Below are 16437 nucleotides of genomic sequence, written 5' to 3'. Positions count from 1 at the left end.
ATTCACACCTGGCTCCTCAAAAGACCCATCACAAGACCCTCACTTGACACACCCACACCTGAAGCCCTAATAAACAGAAGAACACCGATACTGACATCCCTTAAACTCCGCTGAAGTTATTTACCTACCCTGGTAACGAAATGTTCGGAAATCAGCTCACAAGGCTGGAGAACGAATCTTCACGCTCATCTTACACCCGAGCTACAGATATTCGACACTATTGCAAACTAACAACCAAGTTCAGAGAGCTCCAAGGGCTCCAGAGTTTAGAAATCCTCGAAGGAGATAAAGAATAACTGAATCTGGAAAATTAAATTATGCTAATTACACTTAGTGAGGGAAAATTCAAGGGAAAAAATAATTGGTGTAAAAATCAGGTGCAAAAGGGAAGCAACCTCATGTCACGAGAAACAAAAGTGAATGAAAAGATTCAATAGATGTAAAGGTAAAGGTTCCCCTCGCACATATGTGTTAGTCATTCCTGACTCTAGGGGGCGGTGCTCATCTCCATTTCAAAGCCAAAGAACCAGCGCTATCCAAAGACGTCTCCATGGTCATGTGGCCAGCATGACTAAATGCCGAAGGAGCATGGAACGCTGTTACCTTCCCACCAAAGGTGGTCCCTATTTTTCTACTTGCATTTTTTACGTTCTTTCGAAATGCTAGGTTGGCAGAAGTTGGGACAAGAAACGGAAGCTCACTCCGTTATGTGGCGCTAGGGATTTGAACCACTGAACTGCCAACCTTTCTGATCGACAAGCTTGGCGTCTTAGCCACTGATCCACCGCGTCTCTTGCAGTGCAATATCGACAGATGTACTTGGTCCCATATAAAACGAACTGTTTCTTTCTGCAATTTGTTGCAGGCTTATGTCTACTACTTTTCTTAAAAATAATAGCCTCACACTTTTTCTGCCATCTATGGTATACTTCTAATGTGGTATTTATGCCTATTTTTTTAAACAAGTAAATCTGTGGCCATAATAAAGATGGCCTTGCTTTGACTTCTTATCCAGTCACTTAATAGGGCTATTAAGAATTTCAGGACATCATCATTGATATTACCATCTAGTATACAAAATTGCTTCAGGATTGTGGACTAATTGTTGAATTAATTGTGCTACTTGCATAATATCTCCCTGATTGCTTGCATTCAAGCCGAGTGAAAATCCGTGAAGGTTTGCAAGTATGATCAATACATTAAAAACATAACCAGTTTTCTGTAGCTCTTTTATAACATAAAATTCACACTTTGGATAAGAGCATGTAAGTTCAGGAAATGAATACAAGACTTAAGGTTTTTCAGTATGTTAAATTGGTAAATTAAATCAGACAAAACTGTCCTCCATAAACTAACAAACATCAACCCTTCTCAACAACTGAGTCTACGTGTGGTAAACAGCATTTTTACACAAACAGACACACACATACTAATATATACAGAAGCTGAGAAAACCACAACAATCATCGATAGTCAGGAAATAGGTCTTTTGGCACACTCGGGACCAAGGCCTAAGCACAAATAGGATGTCTGAAATGGTCAACTATTTTTATCAGGAGTAGTCATTAAGAAGATCACAAGTTAATACCACTGCCTTAGCTCTGGTAAGTACAACTACAGTAGAACAAGGCACAGGTAGTCCTTGAGTTATGACCACAATGGAGTCCAAAGTTTATATTGCTAAATTTGAAACATTAACAAATTTGAAACGTTTGTTAAGTGAGTTTGTCCCATTTTATGACTTTCCTTGCCACATTTGTCAAGTGAATCACTGCAGTTGTTAAATGAGCAGCATGGCCGTTAAGCAAATCTGGTTTCCCCCACTGACTTTGCTCGCCAGAAGGTCGCAAAAGGGGATCACATGACCCCGGGACACTACAACCGTCGTAAATATGAATCAGTTGTCAAGCATCCGAATGCAAATCATGTAACCATGGAGATGCTACAACGGTCGTTAAGTGTGAAAAATGGCCATAAGTCACTTTTCTCAGTGCCATTGACTTAGTTTGACTTCGTTGACTTATTTACTTACTTGACTTACTTACTTACCCTAACTTTTAACGGTCACTAAGTGAACTGCTGTAGGTCGAGGAGTACCTGTACCAAAGAAGCTCAACATTGTCCTGTGTCCATGTGAGATCTGTCTAGAATTTGCATAGAATTCTGAACAGCTCAGAAATGCGACAAATATTCCTGAATCTGAATTGCCTCAATTTGAGACAATGCATGAGTTAAGTCCGGCCAACTCTATAGTATTTTTGTGGCAAATTCTGAACCAAAAAGCACAGGATATCACAGATATCAGAGAGCATCTGAAATCATTTCCACGGGTACAGAAGCCAGCTAGTCACTAAAAATATCAGATACGAAAAAGGATAATTTGGAAGAAAAGAACTATAGTATAGCTTCATATCTGGTTTGGAATATTACACTGCCATCTTCTGGTCATATTCCACTTGATCATGAGAAATATCAACAACCTCAGATATGCAGATGATATCACGCTAATGGCAGAAAATGAAGAGGAACTAAAGAGTCTCTTGATGCGGGCGAAGGAGGAGAGTGCAAAAGTTGGCTTGAAACTCAACATTAAGAAAACTAAGATCCTTCTGGGATGTTGTTAGAAGTTGAGGCTGATCCCAGCGTCTGGCTCCACATTAGCGGAGGACATCAAAAGACCGGAGAATGCAGCAACTGCGAGGGGGGGCATTCCTTGCCGCACTCCAAAGGCTATAAATCCTTCCGGAGGGCTACAAGTGGCTCAACCCGACAGCTGAATCTCTCCCTCGTAAATTCCAAGAATTTACGAGCGTCCAAGGCGTTAAAGATCTTAAAAAAAACACCTCTACAGCCTAATGATCTGACAAGCTCAGAGAAAGCTTGCCTTCGACGCTCAAGGAAAAACCCGGAAGTAGGGACAGATTTTATTTTCCTGGGCTCCAAGATCACCGCAGATGGAGACTACAGACAAGAAATTAAAAGATGCTTGCTCCTGGGGAGGAAAGCTATGGCAAATCTAGACAGCATACTAAAAAGCAGAGACATCACCCTGACAACAAAAATGCGTATAGTCAAGGCTACGGTTTTCCCAGTTGCAATGTGTGGCTGTGAAAGTTGGACCATAAGGAAGGCTGAGCGCCAAAGAATGGAGGCCTTTGAACTCTGGTGCTGGAGAAGACTCCTGCGAGTCCCTTGGGCTGCAAGGCCATCCAACCGGTCAGTCCTAGAGGAGATCAACCCTGACTGCACTTTAGAAGGCCAGATCCTGAAGATGAAACACAAATATGTTGGCCACCTAATGAGAAGGAAGGACTCTCTGGAGAAGAGCCTAATGCTGGGAAAGACAGAGGGCAAAAGAAGAAGGGGACGACAGAGAAGGAGGTGGCTTGATGGAGTCACCAAAGCAGTAGGCATGAGCTTAAATGGACTCCAGAGGATGGTAGAGGACAGGAAGGCCTGGAGGAACGTTGTCCATGGGGTTGCGATAGGATGGACACTTCGCAACTAACAACAATGGTTAAAAAGGACATTTTACCCAAAGATAAATATCTTTTGAGTTAAATTAAAGTCTAGGTGACATTGGTGGACAATATGTTTTCTGGCAATATCATGGAAATAATTTGCAACTGCCTTCTTTCAAAAAAATTGTCCAGTATTTATAACCAGCATTTCTCAGAGTTATCCTTCCAAATAAAAACCAGGTCCAATTACATTAACTTTTCAAGATCAGTGAAAATTAGCTAATTGTTGCCACATAAATCTTTAAAAAACAATTTAATTTTACATACATGTAGCACAAAGTTCTGTTAATAAAACCCAAGTGAAATACCTGCCTTTATCAATAAGCAATTTCAATACATGTAGATACATGTAGGGCCCTGATTCTCTGTGGAAATATTATACAATATTTGTCCAGAATTGTATCAGGTATCCTGCTTGGGCAGGGGCTGGACTAAAAGACCTCCAAGATGCCTTCCAAATCTGCTATTCTGTATTTCACTAACACCTCTTCTTTTATCTCCAGTTGCATAATCAACAACACCAACTGCCCCTTCATCCATAAATGGGACATTATTTATAAAATTTTAAGGAAAAAATGCAGATATTAAAGAGCAGAAACTCTATTTTTTAAACCTTGAGAACACTTTCATTTCATTTTTTACAAATGCAACTTAAAGCAACGAGAAATAAACTCTTAATAGATATTGGAAAATCATTGAGAAATTTAAAGCTAAACACTACTGCCAGAAGTGACAATTCCATATGGCCATTAATTTTTGTTGTTAGTTGTGAAGTCGTGTCCAACCCATCGTGACCCCAGGGACAACATTCCTCCAGGCCTTCCTGTCCTCTACCATCCTCTGGAGTCCATTTAAGCTCACACCGATTGCTTCAGTGACTCCATCCAGCCACCTCATTCTCTTGTCGTCCCCTTCTTCTTTTGCCCTCAATCGTGCCCAGCATTAGGCTCTTCTCCAGTGAGTCCTTTCTTCCATTAATTTAGCAGAACTGAATTATGAAGCTAAATTGTTCTATGAACTTCCCTTTTGTTCTGCTTTTACAAATGCAATTTATGTGTATTTTTTTTGAACTGGTTAGTATCCTACACCCAGGAATGAATTTATATGTCAGAACATCCACCTTTAGGTTATAAATGTAATCACAATTTAGTTTACAATGTAAGCCATCTACTAGAACCAGTCCGTGGAGAATTACGTTGTGGAATGAGTTAGTTTTTCTTTTGTACACTACTCAAAACGCACAACAGAGTGCCATCTTGTGGTTGTGTCTGAAGTCACATACCTTGGCTGATGTCCCCCCCCCCCCCGTTTCCACATCCTCTTAGAGATCTAAAAACGTAGAAATTAAATTTTATCTAGACCACGTTGGTGTGCAAACAGCAAAAAAGAAAATTCTATTTTAAAAAAAGGAAGCCAAGGTATTGAAAGAGAAGATCTGAAACGTTCCATCACCAAGCAACCCATACATTCCTCTGCTTGGGTCAACTAACCTCCATGTTCAAGAAACACACGGACGCATCTTTCCTTCCCTCTCGCTGCTGAAAAATGGAGCAAGGTCCAACCATTAGCGTCTCGGCCATTGGGAGAGTAGCCCTGCTCTAACATTTTGCGCACCGTATGGACATCCCCGGCGGCCACCGCTGCCTGAATCTGCAACTCTTCTTGTAGCTCAGGGTTCCTCCGGCAATGGTGATGTAACATCTTCGCAGAGTCTGCTTCTTTTTAAAGAAGGGTCATGAAGTCTCGGCGGTCACCTTAAATAAAAATACATTTATCTAATGAAGTTGATAAAAGAATGAAACACGATTCATTGTGCATGGGAGAGGTGGTGGGGGCGCGACCATCTTGACTGTCAACTACAGCAATGCTTCTTAACCTTGGTCGCCTTAAGACCTGTGGACTTCAACTCCCAGAATTCCCCAGCCAGCCATTCTCTTAAATCCACAGGTCTTAAAAGTGGCCACGGTTGAGAGAAACACTGAACTACAGCATCAGCTATATTATTTCCGACAAACTGAAGAGCTGTACATGGTGACCTCTAGCCCAACGTTTTCCATAGCCCACAGCAACAGGAAAATCCAATTGTGGAGACAAAGAGAATAACTGTCAGATCTGCAAGCCATCTTTTCTTCTGGACTTCAGAAGAAAATTAATTTAATTTTGGACACTATTTGGAACCCTTACCAACCCTGGACACCAACAGAATACAATAACGTAATTTATGTAAGTGATTGTGTCAGCTTAAGTAAGCAGCCACAAATATGTATTACGAAGAGCCAAGACAGTTTTTATCTTCTACTAGCCGATAACCTGGTGTGGCCTAGGTATTTATTTATAGGGGGGAAATGTCTGGACCAAACATAATGTCTAATGTTGGACTTTCCCACTTTCCAGAGGAAGCCCCCTTGGGGAGTACTGCGAAGCTGTTACCATGGCAACTCCACTGGGCTGTACAATAGAAGCCATATTATGGCAGTAAAGTAGAAGCCATTTGGAGGCACAACAGGCTGTATCTTAACAGAACATACACCCTGGAGATATTAGGGGTGTCTTACCCACACAGTATTTGTCTTCAGAGAGTAAGTCATCTGTACCAAGTTTGGTTGAAATTGCTTGAGTCGTTCCAGAGTTATGCTGGAACATGCACACACACACACACACACACACACACACATTTTTATATTAATAGATTCTGGTTTGAGACAAGTAACTTAGAGAGAGTAATGGCAGCAAGGCCAAACTGCATGAGTATAAAGCTTTCAGTTGTCTCTAAAGTTGTCTCTAAATATGTATGAGTAACAATTCAAGGCTCAATTCATGTTTGGCACAGGGTAACAAGCTAAAAACAGATTTGCAGGGAAGAGACAAAATAAAAGATCTGGTCAACAGGAACAATCTACCACCAGGGAACTAAGGAAAAGGAGGTGTTTTTCTCCTTCCCAAATGTTACCGGCAGTCCTCAACTTACAACAATTCATTTCGTAACCGATCAAAGTTACTACGGGCTCTGAAATGACTTGTGACCAGCTGGTCATGGGATCAAAATTCAGACACCTGGCAACGGACTCATATTTATGACAGTTGCAGTGTTGTGGAGTATTGTGATTCCTCTTTTGCAGCCTTCTGACAAACAAAGTCCATGGGAGCCAGATTCATTTGATAACCGGGTTACTAACTTAACAACTGCAGCGAGTCACTTAACAACTGTGGCAAGAAAGGTCATAAGATGAGGCACAACTCACTTAACAAATGTCTCGCTTAGCAACAGAAATTTTGGGCTCAAGTGTGGCCGTAAGTCAAGGACTACCTGTAATTGCAAACAGTGAAATACGACTGCCTAGCCAATAACTGACCGTCTCCAATTAAAACCTATGAGAATTATAAGAACATATGAGTAACAGTTCCTCTTGCGTCTTGCAAACACAAGTCTTCCATTTAAATAGAGCAAGAAATAGAAAAACTGCATTTTGCAAGCAGCATGCTGATAAAAAAGATATACCTTCAGGTCAGTGTGAATTCCTAGTGGCTATCTGGATTAGTCCCTGAAGTTTTCTTGGCAAGAATTTTGGAAGCAGTTTCTTCCTAGGGCTGAGGGGAGGATAGGCCCAAAGTCACCCAAATGGGCAGTTAACAGGGAATCAGAACTTCTGGTCTTCCATATTTTAGTCATGTGCCTTAATCATTATGCCAGAGTATTACTGCATTTATCTATACAAACTGTAGCTGGGTTTTTTAAAATGTTTTTAAATATGGATTATTAATGCCCATTTTTAAAATAGTGACAATTGCTGCATGTCTGTGTCCTTTATCTTAAATGATCTTTATCTTATCATTTTACTTTTCCATAAAAACTATTCTTGGAGAGAAGCAAATAGCAATAGCAATAGACTTATATACCATTTTACAGTGCTTCACGGCCCTCTCTAAGCAGTTTACAAAAATCAGCATATTGCCTCCAACAATCTGGGTCCTTATTTTACCCACCTTGGAATAATGGAAGGCCAAGTCAACCTTAAGCCTGGTGAGATTCAAACTGCCAAATTGCAGGTAGCCGGCAGGCAGCAGAAGTAGCCGGCAGTACTGCACTCTAACCACTGTGGCTCAATTTCATAATGTTTCTCTCAAATACTGGACATTTACTTATAAAATTATCTTTGAAGGGAGCATTGGAAAAACTTCCCAGATGATCTCACTGATAGTTCCGTAGTAAGATGCAGGTAACATTTTCTATTAAGAATGATTAAGATCCTCTATTAAAAAAATACCTTATAGGCAAAAGTCAGTTTTTGAACGTTGTGTTTTCCGTCTTCATTGTACATTACTTTGTCTGCAGGCATAATACGGCAAGCAAATGGTTTCTCCTTGAAATGAAGAAGGTGTCTATTAGATCAAAGCAAGCAAAAAGCAAGAAACATTGTTCATCTAATCTTAGTTACTGTGTAGATTGCAAGAAAAAGTAGAATTGTGAATGCGTTTTTATGGAGATACATAAACGAATGGCAAGGCAAGGCAGAAAAAGCAGGCAGAATACTTAAAAGAACAAACAAATAAGCACAGATCTGTGTTTACGAGCAAGCAAATAGTAAAGGCCTAAGGAACTCTTCCATCTGCCAGAAGGAGAGCTGAACAAGGAGCCTCTCATAATATACCATGGAAATATATCCAAAGCTCATTCAGACTTCTTTTTTGTTTTTGGACGGGAAAGATACTCCTACCATTTATATTGTACACTTTGAATTGTTATTTAATTGGAAAAGATTATGTCATTCCCAGATTTAAATAAGCTTATATACCCAAAGGACAAGATTATAATGAATGTAGAGCAATACATACCAGAGCATGTAACATCCAGCAGGACTGCCAAGAACATTATCTTCTTTCTTATTATTTCCTCACTTGAAGGTTTACTCCTTCTTCTGTGACACTGCTTCAATCAATAAAGTGAAATGTACAATTACAATTTACTTCACATAGAATAATTAATAAAAATGTCATATTAACACATATTTTTCAGAATGAAATATTTTTTTAATCTGTTTTTTTTAAATCTTCCATGCCATTGCAAGTCTGTGCAAAATGTGTGGTCCGCGGGACATCCAGACTCCAGAATAATCCATTCCTAAGTATGGTTCCAGAAGAGGTCCAGAGAATGTCACACAATGTTCTGCTGACTTCAGAAGACTTGGAAACTTATGCCGAGCTGTCCTTTTCCAGAGTTCAGTTGAAACACTTTATTACAGAGTGTTTTACACCACTCTCAGCGGTCCATGGACCACCGGTGTCCGCGAGAAAATTTTGGTGGTCCGCAGAAAAATCTTTGCATTTTTAATGTTGCACTAAATCAGGGATCCTCAAACTACAGCCACCAGGTCGGATACGGCCCACCAGAGCAATTACTCCCATTTGCTGATGGGATTGGGTCCTTCAGGCACTTAGCTTAGCTGCCTGTTTAGTAGTTCCAGACCTTCCCTCCCTGGGAGTCCAGGAATTTCAGTGAATGGTGCACAAAACTTTGCCCAGGCTCCTCGGAAGAGAGAGTTTGCAGCGGGCTGATCTAGCGCCCGGGTGGCTACAAGACAAACATTCATTCATGGCCGTGTTTGAGATTCCTAGCTGCAATGGACAGCAAACCTAGAGTTGACCCCGGGCGCTTCTCTCCGCTAACAGGCAGCCAAGCTAACTGCCTGAAGGATCCCATCCTGTCACTAATTCATATTAGTGGTCCACGGGATTTAAAATTATGAATTTAGTGATGCCTGAGGTCCGAAAGGTTGGTGATCCCTGCTCTGGATGCTTATTTCTCTCAAGAAGCATCAAGGATTCCCATTCATTTCTCTGAATGCTAGCAATGTTATATTACAGAGGTGAATGGTCACTGTTTTGCTTCCTGTTTTCAGCAAGGGAAATGGCCATCTATGGGGTGTGTTTTCTTTTTATGGGTATTCAGATCTTTCTGTCTCATACCAAGATTTAAGGAAGCTGTATCTCACAGGGAATTGTCCCTATAACGGAATTAGAGGTTCACACGGTACACTGAGCTATGATTCATTTTATAATGTCTTAGTAAATGAGTCACTAATGGCGAATTCCCAAATCACAATGTGCCACAAACCATAGTATATTAATCATAATACTTGAGTTGGCACAACAAAGGAAACCAAACACATTTTATAAGGGTTTTAAAATGCTTCTGAACTTAGCTACTTTGCTTGGTTGCTGCAGCTTGCCATGGTTTCGGCTAATAATCTTAGAAGGCTAAAAAACAAGCTATGTATTAGCAAAGCATGTGCTTACTGTGTTTTAGCACTGCCAACATTTTTGCAGGGTTTATTGTTCCCTGTTTATCTCATTGAATAAAATGTGGATTGTTGAATTCAATTGGTGATTTCCAAATGTTACAAAGAAAAAAATTGACCCGTGTGAATATGACCAACAGCAGGACAATCAATTTTGCAACGTGTTGTTGACTAAAATCAATGTACGAATGTGAGGGACATGTGGTCAAGACAAATAAGATTTGGCGGGGGTCTAAATTCTTTATTTGAAAAAGTAGCACTGCTTCATAATTTCTCTTAGCGAAAAAGCTAATTTTTCAAAAGCAAATTTAATCTCCCTGCAATAGTTGCAGCTGAAAACAAGATAGGAAATTAACAAAGATACTAAAGACACCATGCTTTGTGTTGCTATGCACTATAAAAGTCAGACGTGCTACTGCATTCATGAAGTGACATAATGAAAACAGCTAGTAAATAGAAGTGGAAGATTTCTTTCCCAGACCCAAATCAATGCTGCCCATTTCCTTTTCACTTACAAATCATGATGGTCAGGTTTCCATAATGTGCTAAGCCAAAAACAAACGAGCCACATTCCATACTATGTACCATAGAAATACAGTTGAGGTTCACCAACTGCGAAATGGGTATAAATACCCACTTCAGTACAGCAGAGAAGTAATGAATGGCTTACCAAGTGTAAAACAGTATGCAGGTTCTATTATAAAAGGCATATTGTACATATATATATATATCTAAATTGAAACCTTCATTCTAGTTTATAGCTTTGGATCGTTTTAGAAGCATGTGCGCACAGTGAAATCTGTTTGTAGAAGGACAAGATTTGGCCTCTTCTAGAAGCTACTTGGAAGGTAAAACGTTCTTATATTATGAATGCTGTGGCCAAAATATCCCAAAGTATCCGAACGAGCTCTCAAAATCAACATACATGATTGCAATGTAACCATTTTTAAATGCAAACATTTGACCCAGAGACTGCAACTTGAACAAGGCAAAAACCGTCATCTAAAAGGCTTCAAATAACAAAAGCAATATAAACATTTAAATGCATTTGATCACTCGGCTGTAAATGTTAACCATTTTTAAAAGCTCATCACATTTTGAAAACCTAAAAACGAACTTCACCTTAGGAATACCACCAAGGCTAATATATTTCACCCTTTGCTGTTTACCTTGCAAATTGTTTCTCTGTGACATATTTTCAAATCCTTGTAATCACAAGCGGCCCCTGAAATCATACTGAGCCTCACTGAACAAAAACAGTATCTGACTCTTTCCCTACAAAACTATCAACGGGGACCGGTACGCATCGAACTGTTTGTAACTGTAAATAGACTTAAAAGAGAACATTTAATTCCAAGGACTTGAAGCTGGAAGTTTACTTTAAACATACGGTATGTATCTCAGCTTAGTAAGCAAAGAGTAAACATGCTATATTCTGATGACATTCCTCCTTTAAGACACTATATGAAACCTTCAATAAAAGACCTCTAACTTGCAGGTGATCTGGTTATCATCGTCAACTTTAAAGTAAAGGTTCACCTTGGACATATGTGCTAGTCGTTCCTGACTCTAGGAGACAGTACTCATCTCCGTTTCAAAGCCAAAGAGCCAGCGCTGTCCAAAGACGTCTCCGTAGTCATGTGGCCGGCATGACTAAATGCCGAAGGCGCACGGAACGCTGTTACCTTCACACCAAAGATGGTTCCTATTTTCCTACTTGCATTTTTACATGCTTTCAAACTGCTAGGTTGGCAGAAACTGGGACAAGTAACGGGAGCTCACTCCATTATACGGCGCCAGGGATTCGAACCACCGACCTTTCTGATCGACAAGCTCAGTGTTTTAGCCACTGAGCCACTGCGTCCCTTTAACTTTAGGATGCTAGAAAACATAGTTTAATCTGCAATAGAAAGCAGTTGAACCTTTTTCTGGGTCAACTATGTACAGGGAAAGAGAAGTAAAAGACGAGATCGATTGGGGTATAAAACTTGTGTGTTTCTTAGTTTAATCCAAAACATGGATACCCAAAGTGGGCCAGTATATCTAATTCAAAGGAATTGATTCTCAAAAGAGGGCAAATGAATTAGAAACCGTTGCAATGTGTTATACCCACATACAATCAAACTAAAACAGCTGCCTTCACTAAGCAGATAATACAGTTCGTTAAGGTAACTACCGTATTTTTTTTGGAGTATAAGACGCACATTTTTCCCTCAAAAAAGAGACTGAAAATTTGGGTGCGTCTTATACATAGAATAGAGCATTTTTGCCTCCCGAAGCCCCGCCCCTTCACCAAAATGGCCATGCATACCCTTATGGAGGCTTTCAGAGTGCTCCTGGGGGCTGGGGAGGGCAGAAATGAGCAAATAATGGGCCCATTATTTGCAGCAGCACTCTATAAGCCTCCATAAGGCTATGCATGCAATTCTTTTGACAAAAAACGGGCCCGTTTTCAAGAAAAACTGGCCATTTTTTGCCTGTTTTTGTCCCCCCCCCTTCCCGGAGCACTCTGAAAGCCCCCCCAAGGCTATTCATGCCTTTTATTTGAAAAAAAAATGGGCCTGTTTTCGTGAAAAAAGCCCCGTTTTTGGGAGGTTTGCAGAGTGCAAAAACTTTTTTCCCCCTTTTGGAAAGCTCTTTAACTGATTGATGAGAATTATATTGATCAAATGCTGTGCCAGCAGAAAGAAAGTCTTAGGTGCTCCAGATTATCAGCAATTTCCTTCTCCAGCACATGGATAAATACACCTGGAAACATCTACCTACCTACCTACCTACTCTCTCTCTCCCTACCTACTTACTGTATTTCTCTCTCTCTCTCTCTATCCCTCTCCCTACCTACCTACACACACACACACTCTTTCTCTCCCTACCTACCTACTGTATTTCTCTCTCTCCCTTTATCTATCTACCTACCTACCTACCTACCTACTCTCTCTCTCCCTACCTACGTACTGTATTTCTCTTTCTCTCCCTCTCTATCCCTTTATCTACCTACCTACCTACTCTCTCTCTCTCTCCCTACCTACCTAATGTATTTCTCTCCCTTTCTCTCTCTCTCCCTCCATCTACCTACTTATTTTTTAATTTGCCTCTTCAAAATCTTGGTGCGTCTTATACTCCGGTGCGTCTTATACTCCAAAAAATACGGCAAGCTATGTTGAATCCAATGTATGGAGTGTCTTCTGTGCTTCGCAATATACAAATGACACATCTTGTTTGTAACTTCCAACAGAATGACCAGCAATAATCTTACCGACTAATGTAAAATGTTTTTAAAAAGTAGAATTTTAGATCAGTTACCTGGGTACTAGGTTCTTCTATTACATTTTTGCTTCTTGGTTTTTATTCTGCATTCAGAGTTTCCAAATTTCTTATGTAGCAGCATGAGCCTGGAAAACAAGCAGAACAGATTTATTAGATACAGGAACCAACTTATATTACATTTTCCCTTATCATCTGAAAAGGAGCGTAGAGCAGTTTATATTATTAGCCCCAGATTCCCAATATTACTCTGTTCAAACAGCAAGCCTGTGATGTGGTGAAAGATAATGGGTTGACCAAAAACTTCAGAAACTGTTGTGAATGAATGGGAATTTGAATCTAGTCCTTCCCTCTCCCGATAGTTCAGTCTTATGACTAAGTTTATACATCACAATTTTTAAAGATTTGTGGAATCTTCTTGACTTACACATAATTCTACAGAGGAATTACTGAGTCTGTCATCTGCACCTCTATAACTGTCTGGTTTGGCTCTGCAACCCAACAAGGAAAACATAGACTTCAACGGATAATTAGATCTGCAGAAGAAACAATTGCTACCAATCTGCCTTCCATTGAGGACCCATACACTGCACGAGTCAAAAAGAGGTCTGTGAAAATAACTACAGACACCTCATATACTGGACATAAATTGTTTCAACTTCTACCCTCAAAATGACGCTATAGGGCACTGCACACCAGAACTAGACACAAGGACAGTTTTTCCCCGAATGCCATTATTCTACTAAACAACTAATTCCCACAATACTGTCCAACTATTTACTAAGACTGTATTACTATTATTCTTCTCATCTTTCCTATTACCTATCTCCTCCCACTTATGACTATAACCTTGTTGCTTGTATCTTTATGATTCATATTGTTTTGCTTCCTAGTATGATTTATTTAGTAACCTATGACTATCACTAAGTGTTGTATCTTATGATTCTTGATATTTTTTTCTTTGTATGTACACTGAGAACATATGAACCAAAGACAAATTCCTTGTGTCCAATCACACTAGGCCAATAAAGAATTCTATTCCAACCTATAAAATGTGATTCACAAATAGAAAACACTGGATACACAGGCTCTTGCTAAGTTAAACCAAACCACATTGTGGCTCAGTGTGATGCAGAAAGTCAAATATACTATATAATTGTATTGAAGTCTAACAATGGGGTCCTTTATCATACGTTTTAAAGACGGTCATCCCTCTGCTTTAAACATATATGATCAGCAACCTTCATCTCCCTATTCTCTGCACTATGATGAATAACGCATTCTCCTTACATTAATCATGGAAAACCTCTTTAAATCTAGCTTAGATTTGGTAACAATTAGCTACACCTTCTATTGCCTCTCCAATGGAATCCTTGGAGAAGATTCAATACAAGTTTTTCCCGTCTTTCTCGATCTTATAAATACAGTATGTCTTCCTTAGCAATACAAACTATTTGTTTTGTTATTGATGTTGTTACCCTTTCAGAATAAGAGAATATCCTTTTTTTCCCTCCCGGGAGTTTTTAATAGATTAACATAGTTGGAAGGGATCTTGTAAGTCATCTAGTCCAACCCCCCACCCACCCACCCAAGCAGGACACCCTACGCCATTTCTGACAGATGGCAGTCCAATCTCTTCTTGAAAGCTTCCAGAGCTGAAGCTCCCACAACTTCTGAAGGCAACTTCTGTTCCATTGGTTGATTGTTCTCACTGTCAGAAAATTCCTCCTTATTTTTAGATTGAATCTCTCCTTGTTCAGTTTCCATCCATTATTCCTTGTCTGGCCTAATCCTCCCCACCTGCAACCCAAGCCTTGGGGCATGCCAACATAAGCTGCATTCTCCCCTTTTCATGTAATCTTTCTCTCTCCCAGCTCAAGCCATTCTCCCCTATATAGGTATGAGGTAGAGGTGAACTAGGAAAAACTCACCATGATTTAATTGTCCTTTTCAACCATTTCTCAGCTTTGGGATCACTAGTCCCCAACTCTCGCCACTAATCTCTTAATATTAAACCTGAAGTTATTTGACGAAACTGAAAAAGTGAAAGTTGCATATCAGATAAAAGGAGATATTCCAGACAAAATGTTACCAACTGATGAAATTTGTTATCACAAGATAAAGTGATTCCTGCCAACTGCTACAAAAATAGACAAGTACATCGAGGATAAAGATTTCAATGGATTGTTATATATTACCTTCAGCATCACAGCTAGTGTGTTTTTGAATCACTGTTGCCATGGAACACAAGCACTGTATGAGAAAGCAACTTAACTCATATTCTGACAGAGGGTTTGACAAAGGATCTGACTGGCCACTGTGCTGGATCAAACGGATCTTTGGATTGATCCAGCATTGTTCCTTTTTTAATCTATTCTATTATGTTCCCAAACCTTCCAGGATGAGTTTTCATTCATTCTTCCTCATCTAACACTCATGATTTCTTTTGCATATTTTTAAAAGAATAAGCTCTGCCTATTGCATTCCTCCAAGCAACAGAAATTAAGTGGACCTCCTTCACACATTCCCTCTCCACGCATTATCAGAAGAAAAAGAAATCTGCAACTGCCGTTTTAAATTTGCCAACCAGTGTGAATATAACCTGTTGAACTGAATGGAACGTACTTTTGAGTAAAAGAAACTTGTACAGAATGAGAACTAAATCTTTTTTTTTTTACTTTTTGAGATCAAAAGAAAAGCATTTGTTTTCATAATTGTTGAGAAAATACATTAATTGTCCTGAGGTATAACTTAGAAAACGTACTTCAAAGAACACTGCAGCATTTTAATGGCCACACGTCATCAGAATACTTTTACAACATTGTTTTTTTTAATGGGCCGCAAAACCTTAATAAATGCTACAGTTCTTACAAGAGGCATAGCACTCAATTCGAAACCAAGCAACTGCAGTTCCATAAGATGTTAGGTATAGTTAATATAACCCTTAATGGGTTTTGAATATGTATGTGTTTATCATGTTATACAGACTACTTGATTGGTTTATAAAGTATTATGCAAACACATGAATAAATTAATCCAGTAAACAGGATTAATTTAGGAGGTGCTAAACAGGATTAATTAAGGAGAAAGGTGCTAAGCAAAGAAAGGCTCGTCAAACCATACCTAAAATATTACATCCAGTTCTGGGCATAGAATTTTAGGAATGACACTGACAAGCTGAGTCTTAAGAATGGAGCAACTGAAATGAGAATTGAATGAGTGGTGTCAATGGCTATGTGTAATGTGGAGGCAAGATACAAGATAGCTGCCCTCCAATGTATGAAGGGTTACGTAGAAAATTGGGCAGGATTGTTGCAGTTATTCCTGATGACAAAACACAATGGACTTAAATTAAG

At 39.6% G+C, this 16437-nt stretch overlaps 1 protein-coding gene across 3 annotated transcripts in view; it reads right to left on the bottom strand.

The window, feature by feature from the left end:
- ASB7 (ankyrin repeat and SOCS box containing 7) overlaps positions 1-16437 on the bottom strand; it is a 37863-nt gene that overhangs the window by 18436 nt on the left and 2990 nt on the right. For 2 of the 3 annotated variants that reach the window (XM_081964844.1, XM_081964842.1), the window contains exons 2-5: positions 13121-13209; positions 8355-8448; positions 7787-7901; positions 5012-5275 (exon numbers count right to left, since the gene is read on the bottom strand). In XM_081964844.1, the coding sequence (XP_081820970.1) occupies positions 5012-5222 (211 nt within the window). In that variant the 5' untranslated portion in view covers positions 5223-5275; positions 7787-7901; positions 8355-8448; positions 13121-13209. Of the gene's footprint in view, positions 1-5011; positions 5276-7786; positions 7902-8354; positions 8449-13120; positions 13210-16437 lie in introns of those variants that run through there. The other variant, XM_081964843.1, reaches the window with a different exon arrangement.

Source organism: Natrix helvetica (genome assembly GCF_964273705.1).
Source record: "Natrix helvetica genome assembly, chromosome: 12".
Lineage (NCBI taxonomy): Eukaryota > Metazoa > Chordata > Lepidosauria > Squamata > Natricidae > Natrix > Natrix helvetica.
The sequence above is the reverse complement of the archived record's forward strand: the minus strand, read 5'-3'. Positions and strand labels throughout refer to the sequence as shown.